The 12967-nt window shown below is 42.2% G+C and overlaps 1 protein-coding gene across 1 annotated transcript; it reads left to right on the forward strand.

Annotated features, from left to right (window-relative positions):
• Window positions 1–2188: 2188 nt before the first annotated feature.
• LOC134535690 (uncharacterized) lies at window positions 2189–12904 on the forward strand. Its single transcript, XM_063374887.1, has 3 exons — window positions 2189–2767; window positions 2948–4127; window positions 11993–12904. The coding sequence occupies exons 1-3, from the start codon at window positions 2577–2579 to the stop codon at window positions 12902–12904; spliced, it is 2283 nt and encodes a 760-aa protein (XP_063230957.1). The 5' UTR covers window positions 2189–2576.
• Window positions 12905–12967: the final 63 nt, after the last annotated feature.

Here is a 12967-nt window from a genome sequence, read left to right on the forward strand (position 1 = left end):
TGTAACCTGTAAGAAGTGACTGTGACTCTCATATGTTTTCATCTAGCCGGGCGTACACACATTTCGAAGCATTCTCATTTGTAGTTGGTTAGATTGCAATCACCTATAGGAACTTTGATTATGTATTGCTGTTATTATATGTTTAACGTCATTCACCACATAATCTGTTGCTATATATCAGCTCCGCGATAGTTTGCCGCAGCCTTCATGTTAGCCACGGTCACAGGATAATCGTTAGACACGAGTTTGCAATATATCCTGTTCAAGCGCAACGTCAATGTATTGAACCTATCGTGAAGTGACGGTCTGACAACAGACTCGGCCAGGCATTGGACAAGCAAGTGTAACAGTATTAATAAAGTGCAGTATCTTTCCAGTCGGTTTTCCTTTTAATTTCAAGGCACCCTGGGTGGCCGGAACAGCCCAGGTAGTTTAAAATTGCGATGCACTCATGCCTGCAGCCACGAGGTCGAATCCCCGATTTTTCCCCCTGAGACCAGTTTCAACTTAATATTCACTCAAAATATTAATCAGGCAGCGGGAGTGGTGTCAAGCAAATTTTTGAAATCGAAGTATTGACGCCGTCCCTGCTACCTCCTATGATTTTTACGTGATTTTTGTTTGGGTTCGAGATTTCAGGGAGGGTTCGGCCTTGTGGCTAGAGGTAGGGGTTAACGCAGTAGGGCCCCCCCGAGCTGTTATGGCCACTCGGGATGCCTGAAGAAGAACACAAAGTTTCTGGAGGATATTTGATGAATTTATTACGGCACAGCCCTATACATAGTGCTGCCCGTTCTGGCCGTAACGGTTATCCCAAATCGACTAGTCACACGCGCAGCCCACTTCCTCAGTGGCGGCTCACGATTTTAATGCGCATGAAGGACGTACTTTTATACACGATGCGGCGGTTACAAAATAAACTCTAACATGACAAATTATACCTTGACGAACAAGACACTTCACTATTACACGATACTTATTATACTGGGCTATCGGCACGTAGGCCCGTGTCTCCGGCGACTCTACGTGATTCCTAGATGTGTCCCAGGGACTGATTCGTCAGTTCGTTTGGTGGCACGATACCGTGCGGCGGTTACAATAATTAAACTCTAACATGACAAATTATACTTTGATTAACAAACACTTCACTATTACATAACACTTATTATACTGGGCTAGTGGCACGTAGGCCCGTGTCTCCGGCGACTCTACGTGATTCCTAGATGTGTCCCAGAAACTGATTCGTTAGTACGTTTGGTGGCACGTGTCGCCTTCTGGCTGCCCCGTGCGAGCCTAAACTAATTAGCCGGTAAGCAAAGTTGGGGCGTGAAGCGCTGACGTACCGTCTTGTAGACTCCCCACAGTACTTACGTAATACGTTGAACACTCATCTTGGAGCATTGATTTTATTAAGTGAAATACCTCATGGTAAATTGAGGCCGACCGCGGAACTGTACGTAAAAGATTAAGAAGAGATTATACAATTGAAACTACATGTCGGTGAAAGCAAGAGTTGATGGTTCCGCATTGCCCGAAGGCTGCCGGCCTATCCGAGCTCCTGAAGGACACTGCCGGTGTCGCCGCGCGCGACCCACCTCCCCCGCCAGCCCTCCCGCGGAAACGTGTGAATTTCGAGGGAAACTGAACCGGCCAGGTTCGGGACAAAGCGCACAGTGAAACATGATTTTGAAAGGACTGAAATATTAATTGATGAAAATAATGTTTAATAAAAACCTGTGGAAAAATATACATAAATTAATTTGTTGTAGTGCGGCGGAGGGATATGCCACACCCGGCCAGATCCTTCCGCCGACGTAGCACTCGTTGCCTGGCGTTCGCCTCGTCGCACGAACTACACTTTGCTGCGCGCACGAGTGCGTTCGGTGCACACGCCTTTGCGAGATGTTAATGAGGCATAGCGGTCTATGCGGAGTAGAGGAGCATTGGCGGTCGGCGTCAGTATTTTTCTTTCAACAGTTAAATATGTGTACACCTTCCATATGACACTTATTGTGTAAAACTCTTTACTTGTTTGGACTAAAATTTATATTTAACAATTTTTTTGTTTTTAACTTATTGTTAGAAAACATTTATACCTAATTTTGTGTTAAAGCAAAAAACCTAAATCATATTATTTAAAAGGTTAATAAACAAATGACAACAATCCATAATTGAATCGCTTATTTATGAAAGGGCATAAGTCAACTTTTTTGAAGAAATGAGTTACATACAGGATGCCAATCTGTGGGTGTATACGCATCGTTTAGTTACTAAAAGGCACTAGTCTGATGCATGGAAGTGGGTTTACCGACCGCCAGAAAATTTAGTTTAGTTATGAAAAGGAATTAGTCAGTGGACTTATGTCCTTTCATAACCAAATGATTACAGCTATTAATCAGTGGACTTATGTCCTTTCATAACCATATAATTGCAGCTAGTTACAAAGAGAAAACAAATAGCAGTATACTCTTCCGACCTCTTTGGCAGTATCATGCAGTGTTGCATGCTGGTATATTCTGCTATCATTTGTTTTGTTGTGTACTTTCAGTTACTTTTGGTTTGTTTACTAGTAGAAAATGAGTGAAATGGAGTCTAATAAGACTTGTGTGGAAAATGATTGTAACCATTCCATGAAACGTAAAAAAGGTGTGCGAAATGTGGAAGAATACAAATGTCAAAGAATTAAACGAGCTCGTCTGCAAGGAAAGGAGTATGCAAACTACAGAGGGAATGTTGTGAAAACTAAAAGTACTACCGAGTCGTGCAGGTAACCTAATTCTTCATATTATTTTCTTTTAAGATTTATATTCATTCATCTTTCAGATTTCACTCACGTAAACATAATTCAGTTTGTAGAAATGTATTAGTTAACTACCTATTATTGATAATTTGGAAATATTTAAAATAGCTCGCACGACTCATAAAAAAATTATTTTTATTGTTTTAGATGTGCAAGAAAATGCTATGACAAGATTGACATTGCACAGAGAGGGAAATTACTTGATGCTATACATTCCTTTTCATGCAAGAATGAGCAAGACATCTATCTTCAAGGTTTGCTTGACGCTGTGCCAATTAAACATCGCCGACCAAGGAATGGTGACAAGTCTGGAAAAAGGTCATCCTCCTTCACTTTCCATGTAGTTATTCAAGAACGAAGAGTGAAAGTGTGCAAGAAAGCATTCATTCAGTTATATGGAGTATCTGCCAAGAGGGTAAGGAGACTGCAAACATTGTTACTATGTGGACAAACTCCAAAAGACATGCGAGGCCAACAAAACAATAGGAAGTCGGTGCCTGTTGGTGATGTTCAGGCCATCAAAGACCACATATCTTCATTTCCTGTCAAGATAAGCCACCATGCATCCAAAGAATATAAATATCTTGATGCGCAGTTGTATATAAAGAAGATGCATACACTGTTCAAAGAGAAATTTCCTGATTGTAAAGTTAAGTATTCTTTCTATTACAAGATTTTCAGGGAAAATTTCAATCTCCACTTTGGGAGACCACAGATAGACACCTGTGGAGAATGTGAACAACTGAAGGTCAAGATAAAAAATCCTAATCTTAATGAATGTGCTAAGCGAGTTGCCATGGCCGAGCTGGCCATTCATGAAAGAAGGAGTAACAAGTTTTACACAAGCATGAAAGACACGAAACACATTTGCAAAAACAATGATAGTGTGTTAGGGTTAACGTTTGATTATATGCAGAACATTTCACTGCCCTGCATTCCAGTACAAGAGCTTTTTTACTATCGCCAGCTTTCGGTGTTTCCCTTTGCCATACATAACCTGAAAACAGATGAGGCGAGTTTATTTTTATATCACGAAGGGCAGGCAAATAAAGGGCCAAATGAAACATGCTCTTTTCTCCACAAATACATAAGTGACAACGTGCCTCCATGTGTTAAAGAACTGCACCTTTACAGTGATGCTTGCGGAGGGCAGAATAAGAACAATTGCATGGTAAGATTCTTGTTATCACTTACTGACACCAACAGATTTGACATTATTATCCATCGGTTTCCGATACGTGGTCATTCATATCTTGCTTGCGATCGTGATTTTGCACTGGTGAAACGTGTTCTTAAAAAGACTGATAGATACTATGTACCCATGGAGGTATGCCAACTTATTACATCTGCAGGAGTTCCTGGAAAATTCACAGTCAACATGGTAACATCTGATGACGTGTTGGACTTCAAGAATTGGTGGCCCAGCCATTACAAAAAGACATGCTTATCATTGGAAAGCCAGAGTAAAGCAGTTCCGCGAAGCCAGAAGCAAGACTTTGCTGTATCAAGGTTTGTAGAGTTCCAGTACAACAGTCAACAGTCGCCATAAAGGTACTGTAGTTGCTTCCGAATTCATTGGCGGCCTTGTGTCACATACTTTTGTGCTTCGTCAATCATCCGACAAAAGTTTGAATCCTACTATTCCTGTTCAAAAGGCGTATCCTGCGAAAAATGTGCCAATTAATGCAAAGAAGATTATTGACTTAAAGAAGGTTCTCCGTTATGTTCCAGGTGAACACAGAGACTTCTACGATGAGATTATCCAGTGGCCTACCAAGCAAACAGACTGAGCTACCATGCCATTGTAACAGGCATTGTTACATAATAACATACAAAGTGTGAAGTTATATTAACACCTTTTGTACATGTTTTCAAAACAATGTGTAGTCTTACATCACTGTTGTTTAAAGTGAAATGATGCTTTAGTACATAACTTTTGTGGTGTTGTTTAAAGAGGGTATGCCTGTGATGTTATGCATTATAAGGTCAGTGAAAATGGCGTAAAGTGTTCAATAATATGGTGTACACGTTTACTGAACTATATCTAGGTTGAATTACATCATTGTATTTCGATTGGAATATTTTATTACATAAGTTTTGTTGACTTGCAAGGTTAAGTTATAAAAGGGCCTAAGTCTGTGATATTTAACAATTTTTTTCTCGCAGGTAATGAAACACTTGCAAAGCATGCACTTGTCAATGTAGTGACATTTAGGTACAGAGTAGTAAAAAAATATTAATTTTGATGTATGAAACTTATAACAGATATGATATAGTTTTTTGCATATTCCCACAACTTTTAGTGAATTGACTTATGCCTTTTCATAAATAAGCGATTCAATTATACAAAGATCTGTGGCTACAGTCACATATTTCTGCAATTATTAATATATCTTGGCCAACATTATATAACTTGAAATTTTTTCTGTGAAAATGAAAACATATTGTTTTCATTAGACCTTCTAATTGATCTCACAATCCATGTTGTATTAGTTTTAATCTGGAATTGTTCAAGCCATTTGGAGAAATCATTTTCAGAACTCCAGTTTGCTCTTAATTCACAAGAAAATATTTCCGAAGATTTGCAGGTAGAATCTAAAACTTCATAATTAAAATTGAAAAGAAGGCATTTTTCAAAATCCATTGTACGAAACGGCAGCTAGAACGTCACAACTTCATTACAAAAAATTGAGATAGGCATCAAAATGATTTTTAAAGCTTTCGCGTTAAGCGGACTACAGAAATATGAGTTGTCTTTTGCGCGGGAATATTTGTGTTGAAAATAAGTCAAGAGGGATTGAATTTGTTGAGAGGGGGAGGAGTGGATGTATTCGCGTGTGGCTTATGTGGAGCCATGCACCAATTAAGGTACCTACACAATTGCTTGAGAGGTCAAGATGTAAATTGAACGATCTGCCAGTTAATTCATTACATTATAAGTATTTGTTCGAACTTTAAATAGTGATAAAAGTCGCAATGGTTTCTTAGAGTACACATTGTAGTTACCAAAAGATACATGAAATAAAATAAATTTGAATAAAATATGTTTTGAAAATTTTTTTAAACATATAATTGCGTAATTTGTGCAAGGTATGATATGTTGCGGCACATGGCGGCAACCAATTGTACCGTAGCTTAGCAAAATGTTTTCATAGCAGCTGTATATCGAGTTTTAACGAGTTTCTCAGAATTAATTTCTCAATAAAATTATCCTTTTCGAGGCTTGCCGTTGTAAGCATTCAAAAAAAAACTATTTACTTTGCTTATAATTGGTTATATATTTTATTTATACTGCGGGTCGAGCGTTCGTCATCTGCCCGACGCGATGAGCGTGCGGAGTGCGTGTGTGGCGACATGGGCGTGACTTAGTGACGTCATGCACGTCTCCGATTGGCTGACACGGCACAATCTCTCTCTCCGCATGCACTTCCGAAATATGTAAACCGGCTAACACTCTTAACCATAACACCACCGAAGCTCTAAGGAATTTGAGAGGGAGATTATGTATTATTACTTTGAATGCCACAGTTATTATTATTATTTATAATGGATTCTGGGTGTTATGAATGTAGATTTAATTTTTCTGATGGTGATATTGTCGTGTCTGGTCGACTAGTCCCTGACAATGCTGCTGTTCTGCCGGCTACTCAGGGTTCGTTAGAGGGGGATTCGGGCCGCGTGGCCGAGGGACTTAAGTCTCCAGAGATGAAATAAGAACTCGAATAAAGTTTGATGGTCCTTTATACTCAAGACGCTGAACATTTTACTTGGGGCTGCTGCGTTTCCGCCTGTGACTATTTTTATGTGGGTCAAAACCCGGTTCCGCGCATTAATATGGTAATGAAAATACGGGACGTCCTCCCCGTGACAAGTATTCCCACACTGTAAGGAGTAGAAGTCTTTACGACTCGTGCACAATAGGATGTCTGCCCGACTGTACAGCACAATGACCGCGGAGAAAAGTAACAAAGCACAAAACATACAACTACGATTGACCAATTTGCAAAAATGAACCACGACTCGCAAAAACTAGCAGAAGACAACACGTGAGACAAAAACAATATAAAAGCACGCGACTGAATGACAAAGTGACAAACTCCACTGCAAAGCTGAAATCGCTTCGGTACGGCAAAGCCTAGCGCTACTGCAAATACCGCGCCCGCTCAATCTCACCGTCCCGGAGCGACGTCACGAACACGTCCGCCGCCTCTCGTACCGGGTCCACGACTGCCCTCCCACTCCCCTGCCGCGCCTGAGCGCCTACGTCTCCCCCCTTCTCTGCGAGCTTGCGGAACACGCTGATTGGTCACAGGCGGAAGCCACGGCCTTGGTGCCCGGTGAACAATTAAAACTGATACAAATACATTACCCTTCAATATAAAATTAATTATAATAAAATATAAGCAAAATATATACAAAAAACGTAAAACAAAAATATATTTACAATTAAATAATATGTCAAATCCTGTATGGAAACAAAACGTCGCACGTTACTCTCACTTGCGTCGCACAACACACGCAAGAGATGGCGCTGGCGAGGCATAACGGTCTGAAGGAGCCAGGGAGACACTTGGGTCGACGTCAAGATGAACTTTATTTACCATCATTAAACTCATCGTCTTCCACATCCATTGTACTCGTTCTGTAATCAATATGTAAATAAATGGGACCACTGGTCACAAACAAACACTAAACTCATTTAAAACACATAAAATTGCTTCAGCACTTCATATAGGATTTATATAAGTTTAAAAATACGAGGTCCACGAGAATCAGCCATTTTATACATTGCGATCTGAACAAGCAGTTGCTTGAGATGTGTCTGCAATAGTCTTGGCAGAGACGGTCTTATTCGTGTTCTTAAGCAACGCCCCAGCGAGTAAGAAACATGCTTATGCGATAGTATTCTCAAGCAACGACTATGATACAAGAAATGCCCTCTTGGAAATAAGAAATATGAGACTATCATAAGATTGTCTTCATCAAGTTTGTCTTGTTTGCGATTTCTTGAGACAATCTCAAGCAATGTCTATGGCACCCAAATATTTAAATAAGAATGCATATAAGAATTTCTTGACGAAGGAATTGTTCAAGACATAAATATGAATACCACCCCTAGAGCATTTTGCACCAAGAGAAACGGCCATCTCCGCCAAACTGTTTCCGGCATGTAAAACGCGCAGGGGTACTCGGAGAGTTAAAAGATCAGAAAGAGTATTAGAAAAAAAAAAACAAACCTTCTATTTACAGAAAATATCGTAACCTCAAATGACAAAAAATGGTTATTAGGAATTTGAGGTCTGGCAAAATGTATGCTCATTCGTTCAGTAAAACATCTCAATCTAAATATTCTTTTGAAATACCTGAAAAATACAAAGACAAATTCATAGGCAAATGGGGTGAGTAAAGTGAGGTGTATCAGTTTTTTCCTCCGGTGATGAACATCACCTAGTTCAATGGGCCTGTTTTACAATGTAACGGAAACGGAGACCGATCACGTTAATGGAGACATTGCATGAGAACAGAGTTTCTATAATAGCATGCAGATGAAGACGGCCCCGTGTGGATTAGATCTGCCATGCGGAGCTCTTCCGTGTACGTTGCTCCGTTTGACCAATAGAAACCGAGTACTTGGCGGTGGTGGTAGTTATGTTCGTTTATAAGTTCTAAATATGTTAAAACTATTTTCAAGTACAAGACTATCTTGTGTTCTATAATTACTTAATAGTTTATTTTTATTATATATGCATTTTCTGCCAGTGCTTTAATCTTGAAACATATTATTTTTGTAATGAAATTCATATTTTGTATCTTTGAAATGTGATATAACTGGTTGCCATTTGCTATGTTTCCATGCATTGTGGAAGCAGTAGAGGCACGCTAGTGAACTGTTCTAGTAGATCCGTCTCCGTTTACCGATCTGTCTCTGCAGAACTGCCCCTGAAGAAAACAATGCACAACATTGGTCCGCAATCTGCATGACCGCTGAGTTTTACATAGACCGGGAAGGGATGCAAATACTTGGCAGCCATTGATAATGCGTAATGTTTAAAATCAATTTTTGATGTCTTTACGTCTCGTCCACAGGAGGAGGCCAAAGTATCTGAAGGAGGAAAATGGGTTTTGGAGCTCTTTCCTTTGCGGTACTTACACTTAGCAAAAAAATTACAAAAAAAAAATTCAAAGCAGTCATGAGGACTGCAGACAGAAATGAAAACTTAAAACTATAAACAAACAGTTGTTATTTTCAATTTTCTGTTTCTGTCGTCTGAAGACATCTTTAACATATTCCTCACAGAATTGAGGATTTAAAAAAACATTAAAAATAGATATTTAGAGAGAATAACAATATAATGTACACAAGATTTTTTTCTTAAAATTCTAATGATAGAATTTATAATAATGATAATAGAAGTAACTATTATTAATATTAATAATAGAATCAAGAAAATACAAATATAATTTGAAATAAAAAATACTAACTTTGTAAAATATAATTGTGTAACATAAGAAAATATTTTTTGATCAAAAACAGAGACTTTTTCGCAATTTTTACAAAAAAATATCACACAGCAAATTTGTTTCATCACTTTAGTAAAATAACTCCTAAATTGATATAAAATACACATTACATAGTAATTGTAGGTATTAAAAAATAAATAATGATGTTCTTAATTTTTAGGTTATATTGCTTCAAATACTCCGTTTTCTTCGTTATTCAAACTATATATCGGTAAATATGTAGAGTCGCGGTATATGCGAAAAAAAATGCTAAAAATCCGAAAATACTTTTATTCTATGCTCTTTCACTTCCTCTTTTCAATAAACCCGGCGGAGATAAGAAATTCCAAATACTTTAGGAGATATCGAATTTTTATTTTCCATCACAATACCGACCATTGTTGCTTGTTTACGTTTATGATTTTATTTTCGCGACGTAGGTAGAACGACAACATAATTTTCTACTAATGGCAAAGGAATTGTACCCGCCTCTAACGTAGGTGAGTTTTTAACGTTTCAAATTTTAAGGTTTCATTTGTTGCGCAAGTAATAAGTAAAAAAAAAAATTACGTGAGTTCCTACCGTTCATCCTTTGTCCCGGTTTGTTAGGTCAGGTCAGCTACATTATAAATACTTTAAAACTAAACAACCATTAAAATTAATTTATATTATTTTTAGTCTGCTTAGCTTGAAAGTATTAATAATGTAACTGACCTGACCTAATCGACCATTTTAATTAATTAGGCATTCACGAACGGTAAATCAAGATGCACATAAAGTTCTCCCATTCCCGATTACACCCGAACAATTTACCTTCGGCCAACCTCGGGTTTATTTATTAATATTTATATTTCTCTGTTTATTTTAATGTTGCTATACTAACCTAACTAACCGTCCATAGTGTTTTAAAGTGTTTTAATGTAGCTAACCTAACATAACATAACTATAATTGACGTCGACCCAAGTGTCTCCCCGGCTCCTTCAGGCCGTTATGCCTCGCCAGCGCCATCTCTTGAGTGTGTGGTGCGACGCAAGTGACGGTGACGTGTGACCTTGTGTTTCTTTACAGGATATGACTTATTATTTTATTATAAATATATTTTTGCTATACGTTTTTTGTATATTTTTATTTTAATTAAATTTGTATTGAAGGGTTTTGTATTTTATAAGTTTTAATTGTTCACCGGGCGCCAAGGCCGCGGCTTCCGCCTGTGACCAATCAGCGTGTTCCCGGGCTCGCGGAGAAGGGGGGAGACGCGGGCGCTCAGGCGCGATAAGGGAGTGGGAGGGGAGTCGTGGACCCAGCACGAGAGGCGACGGACGTGTTGGTGACGCCTCTCCGGGACGGTGAGACAAGCAGGCGCGGTATTAGCACAGGTTCTAGACTTTTGCCGTGCGGAGACGTTTTCTCAACTTTGCAGTCGAGCTTGTTGATTTGCAGTTACGGTCGCGAGTTTTCCTTTTATTATTCGCACACGCGTGTTCTGCTTTCAATTTGAGCGAGTCGCGATTCATTTTTTCAAACTGGTCATTCGCAGTCATAGGTTCTGTGTTTTTTCATTTCTTTCTGGCCAGTGCGGAGTACAGTCAGACAGACATCCTATCACGCGCGGGTCATAAGAATTATATTCCTTACCGTGGGAGTGATAGTCATCACGGGCGGGATGTCCCGTAATTTTCTTAACCAGAACAGTGCGCGGAACCGGGTTTCGACCCACCTAGAAATAGTCACAGGCGGAAACGTGGCAGCCCCATGTAAAGTGTTTGGAGTCTTGAGCATAAAGGACCATCAAACTTTATTAGAGTTGTTCTCATTTAATCTCTGGAGACTAAGTTCCTCGGCCACGCGGCCTGAACCCCCTCTCTACTGAACCCTGAGTAGCCGGCAGTACAGCAGCATTGTCAGGAACTAGTCGACCAGACCACGACATGTGGCGCCCTAACTAGTGTGGCCTAGCCAAAATACGTTTTCGAACTTTGTCTATGTTAAAAGACTACGCATGCGGAACATTGTACAGTGGCAAAAGTCGTAGTGCGCGGGACATTGGACATAGTTTTTCGGACATTGTGTGCGGGGCGAGACGTGACGCGGAGACAGTCGTGAGACGTGGGAGAAGCTGCGCAGGAAACGGGCGCGACACAGCGGCGCGGGAGCGAGATAACGCGGGGCGTCTCACGCCGGCATCGTATTTCGTGCGGCGGAGCAGCGCGGCTTATCGCTGGCCGCGCGGATCAGGTATCTCGCGACGGGAAGAGATCGCCGAACTGGGGGAAATAAAGTCGCGGGAAGATACGAGATAAAGCGGAGAATGAATACGCCGGGAAGACGAGTAACGGATAATGGGAGATAACTACGAGGAGGGCGAGTGGTGTGGATGACGAGACATGATGTGCACGAGTCGAGAGTGGAACGGGAACCTGCTGGCGCCTGAGAAAAGCGCCTCTAGACGTTACTGAGATTGAGCGATCGCGACTACGACACAGAGGCTACACGTCGTGACAATCATGAACGACTTCCAGGAAGCATATGAGTCGTGGGCCGACGCAGACTTTCCAGAGTCAGGCGAGAGTTGCGAGCACTTTACCAATTATGAATGTGAATTTTGTTTCGAATACCGGATGTACGGCATGACGAAATGCTGTGCGCATTCATGCCCCGGCGGGACACCTGATGGGTGGTTTTGCGAGGAGTGCTGGAATCTGAGGCACGAGGAATGTTTACATCCGACCGCTCGTGAAGAGGCGTGGATGTTTGGCTTTACATGTGAACCGTGCCGAATGAAGCTGTACTGTGCGGACGCCGACACGTTGCCATTGCGTGAGACGACAGTTCAACAGACGCAGCCACACCAGACGCCGCCCCAACTGTTGCAACCACACCAGACGCCGCCGCAACTGACGCAACCGCACCAGACCCCGCCGCAACAGACGCAGCCGCAACCGACGCTACCACTCCAGACGCCGCCTCCGGCGTCGCCGCCCCCTGCTGACCAGTGGATTGCTGGTGCGACGCCAGGCAGCATCATCAGCGAGACAACACACCGCAAGACTGCCGAGTCAACGCCATACCATGCCATGGTCATCACACCACCACCACCGACTACGCCGCCCCCAACTGCCGTGAAGGCTCACAGTGGGCTGACGCGGTGCGAACCGGCCGTGCTGCCACGTCCACCAGAGGACAAAACAACACAAGACCACCTGGAGGAACTACCCCGACGGCGCCGCCCACGGGTGCTGAGAAAGCTGCTGCCACGGAACGGCATCGCAAAACGACAATTTTGCAACACTCTCAAGGGAATCAGCCACCTGTCGAGCCATTCACAGTCAACCCGGCGCCACCTACACCCATCACACGTGCCGCTGAAGGCACTTCCACACCGCCGCGGCCCGCCACGCGCACCACCTGGGGCACGCCGCTGCCTGATGCAGAAGTCGCCGCCACACCGCCGCCACCCGCCACGCGAGCCACCTGGGGCGCGCCGACACCTGCCGCGGAAGGCGCCGCCACACCACCGCCACACCACCGCCACCTGCCACGTGCACCACCTGGGGCACGACGCCGCCCGCCACGCGCACCACCTGGGGCACGCCGCCGCCTGACGCAGAAGGCACCGACACACCACCGCCACCTGACACGCGCACCACCTGGGGCGCGCCGACACC

The sequence above is a fragment of the Bacillus rossius genome, chromosome 10 (assembly GCF_032445375.1).
Source record: "Bacillus rossius redtenbacheri isolate Brsri chromosome 10, Brsri_v3, whole genome shotgun sequence".
Taxonomy (NCBI): Eukaryota; Metazoa; Arthropoda; class Insecta; order Phasmatodea; family Bacillidae; genus Bacillus; species Bacillus rossius.

Bases quoted from the DNA above. Each gene is read 5' to 3' on its own strand.
- LOC134535690 (XM_063374887.1), top strand. From the start codon at position 2,577: ATGAGTGAAATGGAGTCTAATAAGACTTGTGTGGAAAATGATTGTAAC. The intron at 2,768-2,947 runs GTAACCTAATTC...TTATTGTTTTAG, and splicing joins AGTACTACCGAGTCGTGCAG to ATGTGCAAGAAAATGCTATG. The intron at 4,128-11,992 runs GTATGCCAACTT...TTTTGCGAGGAG, and splicing joins GATACTATGTACCCATGGAG to TGCTGGAATCTGAGGCACGA.